At 41.6% G+C, this 21447-nt stretch overlaps 1 protein-coding gene across 1 annotated transcript in view; it reads right to left on the bottom strand.

Annotated features, from left to right (window-relative positions):
- IL21R (interleukin 21 receptor) overlaps window positions 1–21447 on the bottom strand; it is a 48439-nt gene that overhangs the window by 11403 nt on the left and 15589 nt on the right. The window contains exons 4-8 of the mRNA XM_007499483.3: window positions 20112–20311; window positions 12774–12925; window positions 10235–10409; window positions 9350–9440; window positions 6247–6331 (exon numbers count right to left, since the gene is read on the bottom strand). Coding sequence (XP_007499545.2) covers window positions 6247–6331; window positions 9350–9440; window positions 10235–10409; window positions 12774–12925; window positions 20112–20311 — 703 coding nt within the window. The remainder of the gene's footprint in view (window positions 1–6246; window positions 6332–9349; window positions 9441–10234; window positions 10410–12773; window positions 12926–20111; window positions 20312–21447) is intronic.

The following is a 21447-nucleotide window of genomic DNA, read 5'->3' as shown; positions in this document are numbered from 1 at the left end:
CTTTGCTTTCCATCGTACCTCACTGTTCCTCTGACAGAATGTGTTTCTGTACATGAAATTACTTCTGAGGTCCTTTCCAACCCTAAGATTCTACACCACATCCTCTGCACAGGACCCAGCCTCTCACACAGACACCTGAGTAGAGATGGATCTGCAGAGATAACTAACTGGTCTGGAAATGAGGAGGGGCAGGAAGGAGGCTGCTGCCAGAGAGGTAGGTTGAGGCACTCGATTTTGCAAGCTTCTCATCTTTTTAGAGTTCGATTTCTCTGTATTTGTTTTTCTCTGTGACTGTGTGGCTCTCTATCTATTGCATCTTTTTAGCTTTCTCTATCCTTTTCTCTCTCACTTTCTCTCTCTCCAAAATTTACCATCATTTTCCTCAAAAGTTATAGAGTCTACAAAAGAGTCATCTCAGGACAACCATTATCAAGTACTCCCATTATCAAGTAACTTATGAAGACAAACAGTTATGTGACAATTTGGGATCTCAGAGTCAAAGATCACCTAGCCCTATTCCCCATTTCCACCGAGGAAGAAGCCAAGCCTCCTGGAGGTCAAGTGACCTTGTCAAATTCACACATCTCTGATTTGAACCCAGATCCTCGGATGTCTAAATGGCAGCACTCTTGCCTCTCTGCCACAGGCTCAACTCCTTGCAACATCCTCAGTTACCCTACCAAGAGTCTTTCTAAAACTCTTCTGTTTCTACAAATCATATTAATATTTATCCTGAAACATAGCTGCACTGCAGCAGTAAGTGCAGGTCCTGGGTTCAAGCTCTGTTTCTGATCACTTAGGAGCTTTGGGGCCCCAGACAAGTCACTGGAAGTCACTTAACCTAAGTTTTCCTATCCTCTCTGAGGCTGCTTCCTTATCTGCAAATATGGAATAATTATACTTGCATTGAGAAGCAACATGGGCTAGCCTCCAGGTCAGGAAGATTTGGGATTCAAGTCCCACCTCCTACAAATATGAGCTGGGTGACCCTGGGTAAGTCACCTTCCTCAATGCCTCAGGCAGTCACCCTGAAAGAAAGGCATCTATCCACACCAGTAAGGAAAGTCCTCACCAGGAAGTAGCTGATGAAATCACAAGTTAAAAAATACATACATATAACATATATTTGTATGTATAGATTTATATATATATGTATAGAGGCACACATCTATGTATATATGTGTGTATATATATTTATATACATATATTTATTTACAGTAATCTATTTCACTCCATTGCAAGGGAAACGTCTTGTAAACAGATGTCTTATAATATAAGAGATGCTATTCTCACTTGTGGCTTTGTAAGAGTTTTCAAGTCCTTTTTTCCAGCATGTGCTTATAAGTTCTTAGCTGGTTATTTAACAAATACACCATAACTTATCCCTCCAGCCAAATGGAGTTGGGATTTTCCAAGTAGTCACCCTGTGGAGTTTAGACATTTTTTCCTGTAATGCTGTAATTCCTTTGCTCCAAACTCTGGAACCTTCTTCAGGAAGATCATCTTTGGAAGAATCTCACTGGTAATAAACCTTCATTCTTGGAGAGACTTTATGATTTTGGGAACCAGCCATAAAGTCTTTCTTCAAATCACAGAACATCAAATGCTAGACCTTCCAAGAAAGATAGATATTATCTAGCCCTATACAAAAGGAAACTGAGGTGGAGTCAAGTCTGATGAACAAGGTGGGGAACTGAATGGCAGAATACCATTTTTGGTAAAAGTTGAAGCATAACTCCAAAGTAATGAGGCAGATCTCTTGGTGAGGTTTCATCTCCTGCTTATTTCCATGAATCCTACAATCCAGATGACTATTCTGAATATGCTCCACTGTCTTTCCTTTGCCTGGAACATCCTTCCACTCAGCCCCAGGCTCTACCTGTTGTAATCCTGTCCAGCCTTCAAGGGTCAGTTCAAATGCCCACCTCTTCTATCAAGCCTTCCCTGATTCTCCCCAAGTAGATGTGCCACTCTCTTCCCTCTTCTACCTTCTTCCTTGTTGTGGAGTCAGAGAACATTGCTTTAAATACTAGCATACTACTTATAATGTGTAAGTCTTTGGACAAATCATTCATTCTCCTGGACCTCAGTTTCCTCATTTGTTGAATATTGGACTGGATGAGCTCTAAAGGTTAATTCTACCTCCAATTCCTTTGATGCCAAGCACCTCACAGCATTCTCTAAGGTGTCACTTATCTAGCGTTGCTTATCATCATTTTCTAATAGTTATATGTCTACCATTTTGTGCCCCACATTGGACTATTAATATATCTTATTCATCTGATTCTCCCACAGCCTGGGATCAAGCACCCAGGAGTGAATGTTGGGCAAATGAATGGAGTAGAACCAGTATAAGGCAGTCATCACTTTCTTTTCTTGAGGATGTCCAATGAGTTCACATCACATCATCTGTCTGGTTCCTCTACTTCCTGTAAATATCTATAGCAATCATGTCACCCAAATCTACGCTACCAGTTAAGAAGGGACCTGGATATTGTGACTCAAAGAGGGGAAAATGAAATGAGCTTGGATTTGCCTCAGGTAGAGACAAAGCTGGGGACTCTTGGCCTAGTGAACATAGGGCATTAAGCCAGAGAAATTTGGTTCAAATCCCACTTCTTTTGTGACCCATGGGCAAATCACTCAATTACCTTAGGTCTAACAAAGAGGGTTGGAATAGATAACCTCTGAGGTTCCTTCTAGTTGAGCCTATGGCCCTGGAGGAAGACTTCATTCCTCAACTGACCAGAATAACCCCCCTCTATTGCCTCCTTCTTGCAATTCTCCTCTAATCACGTCTGAGTCCTTTCTCTAAGTCCCTCTTAGTTTATAAATAAGCTCCCCCACTTTGTTATCATACCTTTGACCCTTCTTATAATGTAGCCCCTCTAAGAGAGATGACTTTATTTTCTTTTCCTAATGACACATAGTAGGTACTTTATAAATACTCTGTATAAATGTTTGCTGACTGACAGATTAACTCAGACTATTTTTTAAGTGCTCAAAAAGACAGAGATGATCTAGTCCAGAGGTTCTTAACCCTTTTTGTGTCCTAAATCCCACCAGCAATCTGGGAAAGTCTATAGACCCCTTTTCAAGATGTTTTAAATATACAAAATAAATTCATAGGATTATAAAGGAAATCTATTATGTAGATATACAGATATAATTTTTTCTTCTTATCCAGGTTCACAGGCACCCCCTCCCCACTAAAGTCTATCCACAGACTCCCCAGGGATCCATTGAACTCAGGTAATGGATCCTTGATCAAGTTCAACATTCACATCCAATAAGCCATTGGCTGCCACTTATGTCTGGCTATCTCTGGGCATGAAAGACTTCATATAAGGGATACCTCCTAGGTAAGGCCAGATTTTCCAAAAAATCTTCTCCAACAGCCATAGGCTAAGAGCCCAAACATTCTATCATTCCCCTCTTCTCTCCTTAGGGTTAAGGCAGAGAAGGTCTCTAATAATATTTCCCTCTGTTTCCTGGGAGGAAAGGAAATGGCCAGACATGACCAGGAACCCCTCTCATTTGACAGGTAATGGCACTGAGGTCTAGAGAGGATCTGTGATTTGTCCAAGGTCCCCTTGAGCCAGATCCTCGGGCTGCTCTTTCCCTGGGCCTCCCCTCAGAGCTTTCCCCCTCAACCTTACCCCATTCCTTGCCCTCCAGCTTGCCTAGCTCTCAAACCAGGAACTGATTTAGAAATTCCTCCTCCTAAAATCAGGCTCTGGGCTACCTCAGGAAGCATCCAACCCTAGAGTATTGCTAGACAGCAGGGGACACAGATTTGGCATTTCCTCTGCAGAAAGTGCTGCCCTGACCCCAATTAAGGCATAGCTTCTAGAGCAGGAAATCACTCTGGAAACTGAGACCTGGCCCACAGCCTCTGACTCATCTTGTGCTCAGCTGGACCCATTAAACACATGATTGTGTTTGTATCAGAATATCTGGTAAGTGCTTACCTTTCCCCACTTCACATATGCCAGGCTCTGCCTTTGGAAGAAGAATGGAGAGGCATAGGAACCCTCACACTCAGTGGAGCGGGCAGGGCCAATAGAAGCAGAATGAAGGAGGTCAAGTTTGTCTTTAGTCCTTGCTCCCTGCAATCTGGCACTCAAGGCCTTTCTGCTATTACTAGTCACTTAAATAATATTAGTTGCCCTGTTCCACCCATGCCACCCCCACTTTCCAGGAGGTCCCCTGGACCTTTTCCTTGAGGCCCAATCGCATCAAGACTCAGCTGAGCTCTCTTTCATCTCCTTGGGGTTTTATTGTCTGCCAGTCCATCCAGAAAACTACTTCGTACTAAGAGAGGCATTGCAGAGCAAGCCTTAATGTTTGCTCTCTTCCCAGGAAAAATAGGTAAAATATCATCTGGGATCACCTCATGCCTTGACTCTAGGAGAGAAGGTGGGAAATGGTGGAAAGTTCATGCCTAGGGCCAAGAGCTGGGAAGAGATGTTGGGGGTAAAAATGGCCTTGCCTGAAAGCCGGACCAGCAGACATCCTCTATGTGAGGTCTGTCCTGCCCACATCTGGCTAGATGCTAATGGTAGCTGGTGGCATAGTGGATAGGACACTAAGGTTTGAATCAGGAAGATAACGACTTTTTAGAATCTCTCCTCCAATCCAATCCATTCTCCACTCAGCTACCAAAGTCATTTTTCTAGGTCTGAGCATGTCACTTCTCAGTTCCCTTCCATCTTCTCCATGCATACTCAATAAACCCCAGTGGCTCCCTAGCCCTTTATAAGCTGGCCTCTTCCTCCTTTCTAGTCTTTTCTTACTTTACTACCCTTCCCTTGTTTTCTGATCCAGTGACACTGGCTTTCTTAGTGTCCTCCACACCCATCCTCCATCTCCACCTTGACTATCTCTGCCTGCAATGTTCTCTCTTCACCTCCCTCCTGGGTTCCCTGACTTCTTTCAAAACTCAGCTCCCGCTCTTACTACTGCTTGTATCTTTCCTCTGAGGTCACCAATATTTGCACCAACTATATTTAGTATGCACAGCTATTTTCTTGTTGTAAAGGCGAACTCCACGAGGGGACACGCTGTGTTTTTGCTTTTCACTGTATACCTGACACAAAGTTAGCTGACTAAATGTTTGACTCTGGGTGAATCATTTAATCTTTTTCTGCCTCAGTCTCCTTTTTGGGGTAATAATAATCATACTCACTTAGCAGGGTTGTACAGATCAGATGAGATTATATGAAGGGCTAGATAAATATTAGCTATGGCATCAGGCTCCTTTCTTGCCCTGGAGCCATGCTGGTAACCCTATGGCACCTGTGCTGGAGGGAGCTGCTCTCTTCCCCCTCTCCACCTCCCCTGGGGTCATTTTTCACTTCACCCCCCTACCCTCTGCCCCACTGCCCAGCGTGCTTCCTCCCTTCCCTGCCTGGGTAAAGGGTAAAAGGGAGCAGCTCACATGCAGCATGAGAGTGCAGTGGGCACTCAGTCTCAAAAAGTTCACCACCACTGCTCTAGAGGATCCAGGATACCTTGGAGGATAAGAAAGGAAAGTTTCTACCACCCCCTTCCTCCTCTCCCAGTCATAACTGGGGGAATATTCTAATGGGTCAAGCTAAACATGTTAGCAGAGACTTCTGGGAGGACAGGATGACAACTCCTGGCAGTCCTTTAGGGAAGGGAGGGAACAGCTCCCACCACTTGGTCCCAGTTATAACCCTAAAATCTTGTCTCTAATACTCTTCCCTAGCCCCAAAGGGTGGAAAGGCTGGGGTGAAGCAGCTGAGAAGGAAAGCCCAAGGAAGAGAAGAGATAGTCTTCTCCTCAGGAGATGTTAAAGAACAGGATAGAAATTAGTTTGGAGTAGAAAGAGACCTAGCTTGAGAGTCAGGAGAATGGGATTCTACTCCAGGCTCTGACTCAGATTTATTACATGGTCTCAGGCAAGTCTCTCTTGCCCTCCAGTCTTCAGCCACCTCATCTACAAAATAAGACATTTAGATTAGGTGACCCTTAAGGTCCCTTCCAGTTGTGGCACTCTGTGTGCCCATGGAGGCAAAGGGAGAGAATACATGGTTTTACCTCCAGTCTTTTCAGCCAAGCTATATTTTCCATGTGTAGCTTCTGAGCTCTTGTCACCCCACCCAACCCTGCCAAGGGAGCTCATCTGGAGAGCAAACCCATTCCTCCCACCAGCTCCTGGCCCCTGCAAAGTGTTTGCTTCCTTTTCTGACAACATTATCTGTAGTTCTGAGTCACCCATACCTTAAAGTTGCCCTCATGGGCTGAGTACAGGGGCTGAAAGAAGGACGCGGGGTTGGGTACCAGCACCCACATCTTCTTCCATAGCCTGAAATGTCAGAGAGAGAAAGAGAGAGACAGAAACAGACAAAACAAAACAAAAAAAAACAAAACCAGGGTCAGGGCTGTTAGAGGATAGGTGGGCCCATGGCCTCCGGCATATTGGCTAACTCAGCTCTACACAGTTCCCACAGAAGGACTGGTGTGGCACCGAGATCCCTCCTTACCCCCAAGAGAATGTCCAGTGGAGCTCTACACAAAAAGGGCTAATGGCTAGTGCTTCCCCGACTCCATAGAGCATTGACTGGTCAGCCCAACCTCACGTAACTGGGACTTGATAATGACTGACCAGCACCCTAAAGGAGGGATGGACCCACCCACCTAATAGTTCCAAACAACTCCCCCACAGAGGGATTGGTGAGCCCAATCTCACTCTTACAGAGGACTGCTTTCGCCCAGCTGCTCTTAACATTTCCCCCAGTAGGTTGGGTCAGCATTGGCCAGCCAAGCCTCACTTCCAGAGAAGCCCAGCCATATCCAGTCTTAACTGCCTAGCAAAACTGACCAGCTCTACCCTCCAGGATCAAGGTAGTCTGTATTTTGGAGGGTGTCTCTGAAAAAACATACAAATTTCTCTTCTCTGACAAACCTGGTTAGAACTTACAGTGTACCTTCTTCATGAACTCAACATGCCATTTGCTTAATATCCTTCCTTCCTCTCTCTTTCTCTCTCTTTTCTTCCTTCCTTCCTTCCTTCCTTCCTTCCTTCCTTCCTTCCTTCCTTCCTTCCTTCCTTCCTTCCTTCCTTCCTTCCTTCCTTCTTTCTTCCTTCCTTCCTTCCTTCCTTCCTTCCTTCCTTCCTTCCTTCCTTCTTTCTTCCTTCCTTCCTTCCTTCCTTCCTTCCTTCCTTCCTTCCTTCCTTCCTTCCTTCCTTCCTTCCTTTCTTCCTTCCTTCCTTCTTTCTTCCTTCCTTCCTTCTTTCTTCCTTCCTTCCTTCTTTCTTCCTTCCTTCTTTTTTCCTTTCTTCCTTCTTTTCTTTCTTTCTTTCTTTCTTTCTTTCTTTCTTTCTTTCTTTCTTTCTTTCTTTCTTTCTTTCTTTCTTTCTTTCTTTCTTTCTTTCTTTCTTTCTTTCTTTCTTTCTTTCCTCTTACCTTCTGTCTTAGAACCAACACTATGTGTTGGTTCTAAGACAGAAGAGCAGTAAGGGCTAAGCAATGGAAGTAAGTGACTTGTCTAGGATCACACAGCTAGGAAATGTCTGAGACCAGATTTGAACCCAGGACGTCCCATCTCATTCTCTAGGCCTGGATTTCAATCCACTGGGCCACCTAGCTTCCTGCTATATCTTTTTTAATTAAAAAAAATAAAATCCCCAGTAACTAACGATCTTTCCGCTGACTTATTCTGGTTCATCTCCAAGGAGACAGGTATAGTCCTTGTCATCACTCTTTAGTTTCTTCATCTATCAAATGAAAATGAGCCTTGCCTAGACCTAGACAATGTTAAGGAAGGGACTTTAGAGATTCTTCCTTTTCCAACCCAATTATATTATACAGGGAGAAACTGAGGTCCATAGAAAGGAAGAGGTTCCCCCCCCCCCCAAGTAACATATTTAGTTAATGGCAGACCAGATTCTAGGATCAAATGAGATAGTATTTGTAAAAAGTGCTGAGCACAGTATTTGGCACATAGTAGGCACTATAAAAATGCTTTTCCCCTTCTCTCCTCTTTAAAGCCCTTTCCCATTCAATTCCAATAATTGTTTATTAAGTACCTATTTTTTACAAAGTCCTTGAATATACTCCCTCCCCAATTCTGACTTCTTGCTTCTCTAATGTAAGTTCTTTGAGGAAAGAGTTTATTTATTTATTTATTATCTTTTTATCTGTCTCCTTGGTACCTTGAACAGTATCTGGCACATATTAGGTACTTATTTGATAAATTCTTGAATGAATGAAAGTATTTTTTGGAAACTATAAAGCATGATACAGATGTAATATACTATTACTTTTGGTATTAAATGCCCTCTCACTCTCTCTTAGCTCTGATATTTTTATAATTGTCTTCTTTCTATATATTCTGCTATTTCCATTTCAAACTGACTATCTTACAGCTATCTCATATTGAACACGCTCATCATTATTTTTACCTCCAAATTCTCCCCTCTTCCAACCACTTTTCCCACCACTCTTCTAGTGTCCCAGCTTCATAACCTTTGTGTTATCTTCAACTCCTCACTTACCCTCACCACACATTTCCCCCCAGTTGTCAAATCTTGCCGCCTTCTACCTCCACAATATTTCTCACATCTGACCCATTCTTTCCACCTTATTTCAGGCCTTGGTCACCCCTCACCTAGTTCATCAGCCTCCTCCTGTTTGGCCTCCCCTCTTTTAAGCCTCTTCCCACTTCAGTCCAATATCCGGAGTGATTTTCCTTAAGCATAGATCTGATTATGGTACTCCTCTGCTCAAAGGCTTCTTACTCCTTCTAGGATAGAATCAAATCTCCCCTGTTTATCTTTTTAAACCTTTCCTAGATTTGGCCTGACCAACTTCCTGGCTTCATGGACATTGCTCCTTATCACAAGCTCTGCAATCTACTCAGATTGGCCTTCTCTATGTTCTTCACACACTCCGTCTCTCATCTCCATTGACTCTTCCACACATTCCTGAAATGCTCTCCCTCTTCCAGCTTCACAGAGGCAATCCCTCTTCCTTCAAGATGCAGCTCAAGCATTACCATCTATGCGAATCCTTTCTTTCCTGATGCCTCCAATGATTAGAGCCTTCACTCCCAAATTATCTTATTTTTAAATCCATGTATTTTTTCCATATATACTTATCTATGTCCTGGTTGCCCCCCCCCCCCCCATCCAAATGTAAGCTTCCTGCAAGTGGAGATTGTTTCACTTACATTTGTCTTCCCTGGACCTAACACAGTGCCTAGTATAGATGTTTAATAAATGCTTTTTAATCAATCAATCAGTCTATGCATTATTTTCCCCCAGCTCCCAACCCACTTCCACTCCCACCCCTATCTTTCCAAGAGACCTTGGCTTTCTCACCTCTGTGTCAGTTTCCAGCCAGCCAGAGAAGCAAATATGGCCACGAGGAGTGAGATGGGGAATAGCCAAGAGGACCATTCGGATTTCTCTTCTTCATGGGGAATGAAACAAATTATATCAGAATTCAAGACCTTCCCCTGAACTAGGGAAAGAGGATAGCATGGAAAAATGGACAGGAGCAATAATAAGGGAAAGGTAATGTCAATGGATAATGGTGGCACAGAAGAGGGAGGAATGAGAACAGAGGTCTTTTACTACTCAGGGATCTTTCCTCCTCAGTTAGACTATAAAAAGCTTTGTCTTCTATATATGACCTCCACATTCTAGACCATGCTATTTATTCCTGAGTCCAGTATAGTCAGGAATAGGAAAATGTTCTTGACTGAATTGACAGTTAGCTCACTTACTCATTCACTTATGGACTTCCTGTTGGACTTACTGAGTAAGTGACAGACTAATAAACTGATTTATTGATTGATTGACTGGCTGGACTGACTAATTAACTGATAGCAAATAACTCCTTGACTGACTGGCTGGCCAGGTGAGTGAGTGAGGCTAGATAGTTTTCTGACTGATGAAATGATTGACTGTCTAGCTAACACTGCTTCAATGAATGACTTATTGGTGGAGTTAGCTACTGGCTGACTAGAAGCCTTAAAGAGTGATTGACAGATGACAGCTTGAGTAAGTGACCGACTGAATAACTGACTAGCTGGTTGACTGATCAACTGATGGACTGGGGTCCATACAATTAGAAGGCTGCTTAAAGAATCTTGGGGTTTCTGAACTCATAAAATCTGACCCAGGAAGACTAAGGTCAGGATGATGGTCCAGAATATAGTGCTCCTGGCCAGGGAAGAAGGGATTCATTGGCTTCATACTCACCCACTGGTTGTGTCCTGAAAAAGGTGGAATTGCTCCATTCACTCCAGATCCCACTGTAGAGTGGTGATTGGGGCCGAGCTCGAACTTGTATTTCATAGACTGAGTCCTTCTGGAATTCCAAGGATAGGAGTAATGCTGACTTCAAGTCAGCTGATATGAACTTGGTCTTCTGAGTCTGTCAACACATGTAGGTAGAGTTGTTGGGCTAAAATAGATCTCAAATGCTTATCCAATCCAGTCCCCTGCCCCAGAAAAGTTATTCTACTTATACTGAAACACATCTAGGTTATCTATGAAGGTCTCTAGGAACATGCAGGTTCTCATAACTGCTTACATCCTTCCTCCTTTGCATTCAAAGGTAGTATAATATAGTAGATAATGCACTGAACTCAAAACCAGGAAGACCTGCCTTAAGTCCCACCTCAGATATCAACTGGCAGTGTGACCGTGGGTGAGTCATTTAATTTCTTAGATTTGTCCTAGGCAACTCTAGAAGACCAGAAGTTATAGAAAAGGTTAGGACCTATATTAGTAGAGTAGGAATTTCCTCATTTGGAAATTCCCTCTATCAATGGAGTCACAGGTTGAGTCCCAACTCCAGCTCTAAGCTGGAGTCAGGATTGCAAGGTTGTCAGAGGTTGATAACTTGGAGCCCATCCAAGATAAAGATCTGAGTGACCTCTGTCAAAGAGGTCAAAAACAGAAAGAGTCTGTCTGAGAACGAGCCCAAGTGCCCTCTCCCTTCCCTTCTTTAGGCCTCTCATAGTAATACTTGCCTATTTCTGGCAAAGACATGCTGATGCTGACCATTCCATGAACCTTGAATGGTGCTTGAATCATTATTTTACCCCAAGAGCCTATCTACATTTCTTGGAAATATTCTCTCACCCTAATTCCTAGAATCTTTATCCTGAACCAGGTGTCATATCTACCATCCTTGTTGCACTTTCCCAAGGACTGTCTCAGCCCTTTCCCAAGGACCCATCTCAAAGGAATGCTTTCATTCTTTGTGATCTGTACCTTTAAAAGTTGTTAGCTGCCTGCAATAAACTGTATTTTGTCTGCCATCAGCAAAATGAAAACCCTTTCAACTCCACACTGTGCCTATTATCTTTTGATTCTTATTTTTTCCCTTGTCCTTACCTATAGGTAAGGTCCTTATAATTTTCACCTTTGTTATTCCTCTATTATTTTTCTTCATTCTTACCTGGGGAACTCTGGTCCCAGTCCTGCTCCCCCCACCCCTTGGGGCTATTACACTGGGTTCTAGTCCCTGCTGTTGCCATTTCATATACACTGAACCTACCTATCTTCTCCAAGAGACTGGGACTCACCATTGAAGAACATCCTCTGGTTACCTTCAGAAGGTGTAAACAAATGTCAGAATAAACTAATAATCTTCCAGAGTAAATCAATGGTTTTGAAGGTTTCTACTTCCTTACAAAAGTCTCCTCTGCCTTTCTTTCTATTTCTCTTTCAACCAAATTTGGCAACTGCAATCTTAGCAGGGCATGTACTCCTAGAATTCTCACTTGGGATTGTTCTAGTTATGTGATGGCGAACCTATGACACACGTGTCAGCCCTGACACACATTGCCATTTTCGATGACATGTAGCCACATACAGAGAAGTATGGTGCTGAATGTTGAGAAGGATATTTTTTTCTCAATGTGACACACTACTCAAATTATGCTTGTTTTTTTGGCAAATTTTGACACACCAAGCTCAAAAGGTTGCCTATCACTGTTTCTAGTTCATAATGGATACTTACAGAACCCTCTTGATTATAAATGTTCTAGAATCTCATTAATAAACATTTCTGGAACTCTGTTGCCCATGATTATTTTGTAGTTATTTCATATGTATTTTGTTTATGCTCATTGTCTTCCCAAACTGATTATACACTTCTTGAAAACAGGGACCCTTTCACTTTTGCCTCTGTATCCCCAACTCCTAGCACAGTACTTATGATTCTTGTTGACTAATTATTTGCTCAGAAATCTTCAGTGGATCCCCATTGCCTTTAGAATCAACAGTCTCCTCAGTTTCCAACAGGCTTCCTACCTATCTTTATAGACTTATTTCATCTCACCTTCACACACTCCCCCTACATTCCATTCAGACTGACTCCCTAATTCATGCCCAAATTTGACATTCAGTCCCCTAGTCTTGATGTCTTTGCACCAGATGGAATCCATTCTCTCATCATGTCACCTCTTGGAAGCCTTAGAATCCCTCAAGGCTTGCCTCAGATGCCACCTCCTATTCAAAGCCTTTCCTGATCTATTTAATTGTTGATGCCCTATCCCTCCTCAAATTATCTTGTATCAACTTATTTGTATACACGTGATACCTCCCAGTAGAATGCACACAACTTGAGTGAAATAACTATTTCATTTTTGTCTTTGTGTCCCCAGAGACGACTAGTCTAGTACTTAATAAATGTATGTTAAAATGCATTGAATCCTAAGGTTCCTCTTGGCTTTGACATTCTACTTCCATGAAAGGCAATCACCATTCTCTCTGGAAAACTTCTTACCGTCCAGGAGTCTTGTAGTTTTTTGTAGCGTAACTCATATTGTAGCTTGTTCTGTAATGCGTAGTAAAGAGGATCTTCATAGAGGGTTTTCCAGGAAATGTTATAATCTCCAAAATAGGTTACAGTCACATTGAAAGGGGGATATGGCTTAACTGGGAAGAAAGAAAGGTGCATTCATAGGTAGATGGAAAAAGAAGGTTACATTCTACTAGAAAGAAACAACATATACATATAAGTAAATATAAAATACATGCAGAATAAATACAAAGTAATTTCAGGGAGCTTGAGGAAGAGAATGCAACTGGAGGAATACAGAAAGACTTTTTACAGGTGGTAGCACTTGAAGTGAGCCTTGGAGTGATCTAGAGATTCTAACAGGCAGAAGTGAGGAGAAAGAGGATCTCAGAAATAGAAGTCTACTATAATATCCTTGCATGGGAAAAGAAGATGGCACATCATGTATGAGGAATACATGGGATGACAATTTGACTGGTCCATAGAGTGTTGATGTGTAAATAGCCTGGAAACATGGGTTGCAGCCAGATTTCAAAGGGCTTTAAATGCCAAACAGAAGAGTGAACTGAAGGGATATTCTCATTCCTCAAAGAACATTTGTGGGATTAAGTAATTTTATGTACATTACCTTAAACCTCTCTAGTTTCAGTTTTCTCTTTTGAGAATGAGAGCATGGGACATGATGATCTCTAAAATGCCTTCCAGCACTTAGCAGAGTGTCTGGCACATGGTAGATAATTTATAAATATTTATTGACTGGCTAATATTGCAGTTCAGAAGGTAGACGATATCATTAGCCTACTTTGCTTACTTTTTATTTTGGCTCAACTTAATTTTCATTCTGAGGCAGCAATAAATTGGGGACTGTAGTAAGTGCGCTGTGTACCTCAATTTCCACAAGTGTCTGTTGAGTATTGCCCTTAAACTGGCTTTGAGGAATACAGGATACTCATAAGGGGTTAAATAGGAGTTACAAGGAATTTCTAGCCCTATCAGATAAATTATCTAACATGACAGACTGAAATTCATTCTCAGATACAGAGTTGAAAGAAAAGACTTCATCTTAGCCTGAGAGTTTCCTTTTTTGGTCCCTTAGCTTGAAGAAATGGCTCATAATCTTGGCTATGATTAAAGAGAGGTTAGGCTACCTTTTTCAGGTAAAGGCTTGCTTATCATTGAACCCTAGCAGATGGGAGCAAAGATAGCCATCAAATGCCCCTTTCAAATGAAGTTCAGAAATTGGTAGAAGAGAGTTTAGTGACTATGTGCCTAGTGCAGGTAGCTAACAACAACAGCAGAACAATGCCAGGAGAGATGGCATGATTAATAATGACCATGAAGTTATCACAGCAACAACATCAAGAGCTAAGTGAAGCCATCATCAGAGAACATTCTTAATCCTATAAGAACAAATGTCAGTTGCACTAGCCCTACAAGTGTTCCCTCTGGGTGCCTTCGGGTATGTTTTGGCTGAATACGTTCCTAGTATGTGCTTCTTTAAGCATGATCTCTTATCAGTGTGTTTCCTTTAGGTCTGCCCTCTCTACTACCCCAGGCCAAGGGTCCTTCTCATATTTGTTTATGCCCTCCCTTACGAGGAGTATAGGAACCTGTGGGAGAATGTACCCTCATGTACATATGCAGGGAGTCTTTACTCATCACTTTACTGGCTATGCTGTTTATATAAATATCTTTTGTTTGAACTAATATATCTTCTGGATGGTAAAAAGAAAGAAAGCACATTGGTAGGGGCTCATAACTCTGGTTTTGAGTGAGTGTTGATACATAAAATATCCTAAATGGAACAAACAGCAATTATCGTGAAAGGAGGTGCTCTAGGGGCTCCAGAAACAGGAAAGATCTAAGAGTTTACCAACCAGAATGTTAGAACTGAATGAGACCTTAGAAAATAGAATCTAGAATAGCAGTTCTCAAAAGTGTGGTCCATGGACCACTAGGTACCCCTAAGATCCTTTCAGGGGGTAGTGAAAGGTCAAATACTAAGATGTTATTTGCCTATTAAAAACTCCTCCCTTTTCCAACTTCATATCTTTGGAAGATCAGATTTTCCTTATGTATGTCAACCAAAACACAACCTAGAGCAACAGATTGGATTTAGAATATGGAAAGGAAAACTAAACCAAGTTCTGGACTTTCTGCCACTGAGTTGGAACCAACAGCAGTTGGAATGGTAGAGAGAAGATATTGACAAGAATGACAGCTCAAATATGAGAAGCCAACTGTCTTCTATTAAGCCAGACATTAAATATGTAAAACAATATGTCTGTTCTCAACAAATTTCTTTTCTTTTAGAAAATATATTTTTCTTAAATATGCTATTTATTCTAACTTTAATGGATCTATTGTTGTGATTTTAAATGAATAAAGACAAAAATCAGTTTTAATTTCTAATACAATAAATATTGATAGAAATAACTCACATAAATAAAAACTCTTTGGAGTCTCAAATAACTTTTTTTTTAAACCCTTACCTTGTCTTGGAGTCAATAGTCAATTATGTGTATTAGTTCCAAGGCAGAAGAATGGTAAGGGCTAGGCAATGGGGGTTAAGTGATTTGCCCAGGGTCCCATGGCTAGGAAGTGTCTGAGGCCAGATTTGAACCTAGGACCTTGTATCTCTAAGCCTGGCTCTCAATACACTGAGCCACCCAGCTACCCCCTCAAATAACTTTTAAGAGTGTGAAAGGTCCCCAAAGTTTGAGAATTTCTGGGTTAGAGCATAAAACATTATATCTAGAAAGAGATTTGGTGGTCATCTAACTTAACATCTTCATTTATAAATGAAGAAAGAAAGAAAGAAAGAAAGAAAGAAAGAAGAAAGAAGAAAGAAAGAAAGAAAGAAAGAAAGAAAGAAAGAAAGAAAGAAAGAAAGAAAAGAAAGAAAGAAAGAAAGAAAGAAAGAAAGAAAGAAAGAAAGAAAGAAAGAAAGAAAGAAAGAAAGAAAGAAAGAAAGAAAGAAAGAAAGAGAAGAAAGAGAGAGAGAGAGAAAGAAAGAAAGAAAGAAAGAAAGAAAGAGAGATGAAAGAGAGAGAGAGAGAGAGAGAGAGAGAGAGAGAGAAAGAGAGAGAGAGAGAGACAGAGAGAGAGAGAGAGAGAGAGAGAGAGAGAGAGAGAGAGAGAGAAAGAGAAAGGAAGAAAGAAAGATCCAGACATTCATAAACTGGGTTTGCTCCCCCTGAGGGACCCTAGTCATGATAACACTAATTGCTTTATTTTCATGAGCCTCAGTGCAGGAAGAGATAGAGGCTGTAGCTTTCTACAAACTGTTTCCGGCTCTGGGGTGCTGGCCTCCCCTCCTCACCCATGATTTTGGTAAGGGGCGGGGGTGGGGTCACAGAGGAGTAAAGAGAAGTGAGAGGAATAAGGAGGAAAGAGAAAAAAAAAGAAAAGAAAAGAGACAAAATTCAGAAACTTCAAAAACCACAGGGCTCAGATTCAAGGTGTAGGTTAAAAACCCAAATGCAAAGCAGACTTCTCTGTGACTGGCACTTTCCTTTGCCCATCCTGTGCATCTTTCACCCTAGGAGAAGCTATATTGTTGTGTCCTCATCCCCCTTCTCTAGGTGCACCAATAGCCCCAAAGGCTGGCAACTGGCTATTGGGCATATGTGTGGGGTCCCAGCAGTTAGCGGAAGCCAAGAATAGGTTTCAATAATGGAAGGATCTTTCTCTGTTTCTTTGTCCACATTTTCTTGGGCTTTACATATAAAACTATGGGCATGTTTTCCAGAGTAGTTTATAAGTTTATAGACAAGAGTCAGGGGAGACCTGGGACTTGGACCAATCCAAGCACCATCAGTTTTACAGAGGAGAAAATGGAGAACCAAATGGGATAAATAATGTCCCAAATTGGGGTCCATTCAAACTTGGGTCCTCAGCCCATCACCCCAGCTGCCACATATCGCTGCTTAATTAATCCTTCTAATGTACAGAATTGGTTATGTCTCTTCTCTGCTCAAAAATCTTCAATGACAACAGATTTTGAGTGATAATACATGTATAATCCAAAGGAATTGCTTGTCAGCTCCAGGAGTGGGAAGGGAGAGAATATGAATCATGTAACCATGGGAAAAATATTTGGGCAGCTGAGTAGCTCATGGATGGAGAGCCAGGCCTAGAAATGGGAGGTCCTGGGTTCAAATCTAGCCTCAGACACTTCCTAGCTGTGGGACCCTGGGCAAGTGCTGAGCCCTTACTGCTTGGAACCATTCTAAGAAAGAAGGTAAAAAAAAATCTTCTTTGGGTCCTAACAGTCTCCTGCATAAATCACATTTCTTTGCCAGGCATTCAAGGTCTAGACTAACCTGGCCCCATAGTACTATTTAAGATTTATCTCACCTTACTCCCCTTCATGGACGACATGTAGACCACAGACTTTCTGGGTAACTTGAAGCTCTCTAAATATAGGGCAAGAAAAAATCTAGAGCCAGGCTCTAGATTAAGCACTTTTTACAAATATTATCTCATTTGATTCTCACAACAACTCTATGAGATTAATGCTGTTTTTATACCCAATTTACAGTTGAGAAAATTAAGGCCGACAGGGTTAAATGACTTTCCCAGGGTCACACAGCTAGAAGGTACATGAGACTGAATTTGAACTCAGGTCTTTCTGATTCCAGGCCTAGAACTCTATCCAAAGTGCTGCTTCTATCCATGCTCATGCTGTCATACATATTGTTCTCTATCCTCTGAATAGCCTTCCTCTTACTTTCTGGAGGAATTCCTACCTTTCCCCTAAAGTCCAAGTGAAATGTTTCCTCTAGTGAGGTGTGCTCAAATACTCCCCTGTCACTAATAACCTTCTCACTCAAAATTTATTAGCATTTCTAATGTGCTTTTCATGTACCATTGCAGCACGGTTGTCTACCCCTACTAGACCATAACTTCCAAAGGGCAGCAGCTCTCTCACTCAGTGCCAAGCACAGTGCTCTGCACACAGTAAGCACTTTGCCATTTAGTGAATGAATGAATGAATGAGAAAGAAGCTGGCATTTCAAACCCAGGTCCTCTGACTCCAGATCTAGTATTCTTTCTCCATCTTTACTGTTTAAATTATAAAAGAGGGAAGGAAAGAATAAAAGTTTAGGGTAAAAGACACCTCAGGACATAGACCAAAAAGATTAGAGTTAGAAGGATCCTTAGAGGTTTTAGAGGCCAACCCTTTCTTTTTAAAGAGAAGGAAACTGAGGACTGAAGTAAGAAAAAGTCTTGTCATAAGTCATGCAACTCAGTGGCAGAATCTTCCTTGCCTTTGGAGTAAAGCAGAGATTTCTAATCTTGTGTGTGTGTGTGTGTGTGTGTGTGTGTGTGTGAGAGAGAGAGAGAGAGAGAGAGAGAGAGAGAGAGAGAGAGAGAGAGAGAGAGGAGAGAGAGAGAAATAGACAGAGACAGAGACAGAGAGACAAGGATGAAGAAGGAAAGAGAGAGACAGAGACAGAGAGAGACAGAGAGACAGACAGAGAGAGACAGAGAGACAAAGATGAAGAAGGAAGAGAGAGAGAGAGAGAGAGAGAGAGAGAGAGAGAGAGAGAGAGAGAGAGAGAGAGAGAGAGAGAGAGAGAGAGAGAGGTGGACCCCTTTGATAATCTGGTGAAGCCTATGGTCCCATTCTCTTGAAAATATCTTTAAATAATTGATGGAAAAAATAAATATCAGTTAGAGGTTAATAGATACAAAGAGGTGTATTTTTTCCTGTCCACTGACTTGATAGATCCTAGGTTAAGACAATGTATCTCCAGCCAACTATGACTCATAGATCTAGAATGCTGGGATCTCAGAGGCCATCGAGTATAATCCCAGCATTTTGGAGATGAGGAAGTAGAGGCCACATAAGTAGACAGCATTTAGGCAGAGGCAAGATTTGAACCAAGTCTTCTGATTCCAAATCCAAGACTCTTTCCACTGCATCACTCTAATTAGGGCATCCAAATGAGCTTGGACGGTTCATCTTTCTTCATATTTCTTAAGTCTGGCCCCAGCCTTTCCCCCCTCTATCCATGGGCTCAATAGAATAAGTCTAATGTCTTCCATTTGAAAGACTTTCAAACAAATGAAGGCAGTTTTTCTTGTTTGTGCTGAATATTCCCAGTCTCTTCCATTGATCCTTACATAGCATGAACTCGAAGCCCTTTGCCCTTTTCTGGACAATCTCCAGTTTATATCAGAGTAGATATTTCCTTCTGCTGATGAAACCTCATGGAAAGGGCATTGGATTTGGTCTTAAAGGCTGGCTGTGCCACTTTCTGCCCATGTTACTTAAGGTTAGCCATTTATTAAGGCCTATAAAATGAGGGAATTGGATAAGCTAGATGGTCACTAAGGTTTCTTTCAGGTATTAATCTTTTTGGGGAAGAGGAGGAAGAAAACAAGCATATTTTTTTCAAAATCCTTTACCTTCTTAGAATTAGTTGTATATTGGTTCCAAGGCAAAAGAGTGATAAAGGCTAGCGAATGGGACTTAAGTGACTTGTCCACAGTCACACAGTTAGGAAGTATCTGAGGTCATATTTGAACCTAGGACTTCCCATCTCCAGCCCTAACTCTCAATCCACTGAGCAACCCAGCTGCCCCAGGAAACAAGCATTTTTAAGTACCTATTATGTGCTAGGCATTCTGCTGGGTGCTTTACAAATATCATTTCATTTGATCCTCACAGCAACCCTGAAGTAGGTGCTATTATCTCTATGTTACAGTTGAAGAAACTAAGGCAGACAGAGGTTAAGTGACTTGACCAGGAATGCATAGCTAATAAACTCTGGACAAAGATCTATCCTCTGAGCACCCTATGAAATAACTAGCACAAACATTCCTATTCTCATTTACCGATGACATGTAGAAGAAAAGTGACTTATTCAAAATCTTATATACAGTAGGCAGCAGTCTTGGCTCTACTGTCTGTTAGCAGTGTGATCTTGGCAAGTCACTTAACTCTGAGACTTGGTTTTTTCCTCTGTAAAATAAGAAGATCTATACTAGAAAAAAAGAAAATGCTTTTCCAAGAATCGAATAATGTAATAGATGGGAAAGTGCCCTATAAACCGTATTAGCTAGATATCAGTCTGATGTCAAGATCCCAAAGGAATGGATGGGACACAGGGCAGGGCAGTTTTGATAGGACATAAGGAAAAGGGACAATGGCAAGACCCAGGACATAGCAATGAGGGGTGTGGGAGGTGGAGATAGGAGGGAGATTTCTGGGAAGTAGAAAGTAGCTCAGACAATGGCAAAGGAAGAAAGAGAAGGAGAGACATGATAAAAAAAAAAAAGATGTCCCTGTTCTCTTTCCTCTGTGATACTCACTGCTCTGAGACAGGATGAAGGGTCTTCCCTTGCTTGAGCTGTTGCTTGCCTTGTCTGTGATGGTGACATTGAATTCATCATCTGACATGAATTTATACACATCCATGTGACATGTATATTGCATATGAGTATGGTTGTGGGTTGATCGGTAGAAGCTACAAGAGGTCACGAATTCCTCCAGTTCCCCGTAGGCATCAGTCCTTCAACAAAAAAAGCAATTCTGATCATTTCCCAATTTACAGGCATCTTGATGTTATAGAGTCACAAGGTCTTAAAAGAGCCCTCAGAAGTGTCATCTAGCCCACCCTCTACCTGAAGCAGGAATCCCCATTATAACATCTCTCACAAGTGGCCATGGAATCTCTCCTTGAAGGTCTTTAGAACCTAGGAATTTGTGGCCTCCTAAGGTACCCCATTACTGGATGATGGCAATGATGAAAAGGGTCTTCCTTAGATTTATTTGCTTCCCTGTAAAGTCCCCCTAGTTTATAGGGCAGAACTGGGACCGAATTTCCCTAGTACATGACAACCTTTTAGATATTTGAAGACAGCTATTATGTCATTCCAGACACTCCTTTTCTCCAGGTCCTTTACCTGTGTCTCATATGGCACGGTTTTCAGGCCAATACAGGGAATGGAAGAGTATACTGAAAAGAATACCAGATCTAGAGGCAGAAGACTTGGGTTTGAAATTTGATTCTTCCTCTCACTAGCCATGTGACCTTAGAAAAGTCTCTTCTCCCTGGGCTTTGATTTCCTCTGGAAAATGATTATTGGAACAAGACCTCTAATGTTCTAAAATTTCATGATTTTGTGTGGCATGTCTAGATATAATAGTTTATCTAAAAAAAGATCTGGGAATCTTAGGACACTTTAATCTCAATATGAGTCAACAATATGATATGACAGCCAAGAATACTGATGCGATCTTTGGTTATATTAAAAGTGGGCTATAATGTCAAGGACTAGGAATAAGAAAGTTCTGGTTCTTTTGCCCTAGCCAGATCATTTCTGAAGCATTCTGTTCAGTTCTGGTTGACACATTTTAAGAAAGACCTAAATAAACTAGAGATTATCCAGAAGAGAGCAAGCAGGATGATAAGGGGCTTCACGTTCACACCATTTGAGAACTAGTAGAAGGAACTGGGGGTGTTTAGTTTAGAAAAGAAAAGTTGTCTTCATATATTGAAGAGATTTCAAGTGGAAAAGATTTGATTTGTTCTGATGGGTTCATGGATGGAGGGTAGAAAGGCTGGGGAAAGAACAAAGCATAATGGTAAATGTTGTGGAGAGGCAGACAATTTTGATAGAAGGGATAATTCTTTATTCTTTAAGT

This window comes from Monodelphis domestica, chromosome 7 (assembly GCF_027887165.1).
Source record: "Monodelphis domestica isolate mMonDom1 chromosome 7, mMonDom1.pri, whole genome shotgun sequence".
NCBI lineage: Eukaryota > Metazoa > Chordata > Mammalia > Didelphimorphia > Didelphidae > Monodelphis > Monodelphis domestica.
The sequence above is the reverse complement of the archived record's forward strand: the minus strand, read 5'-3'. Positions and strand labels throughout refer to the sequence as shown.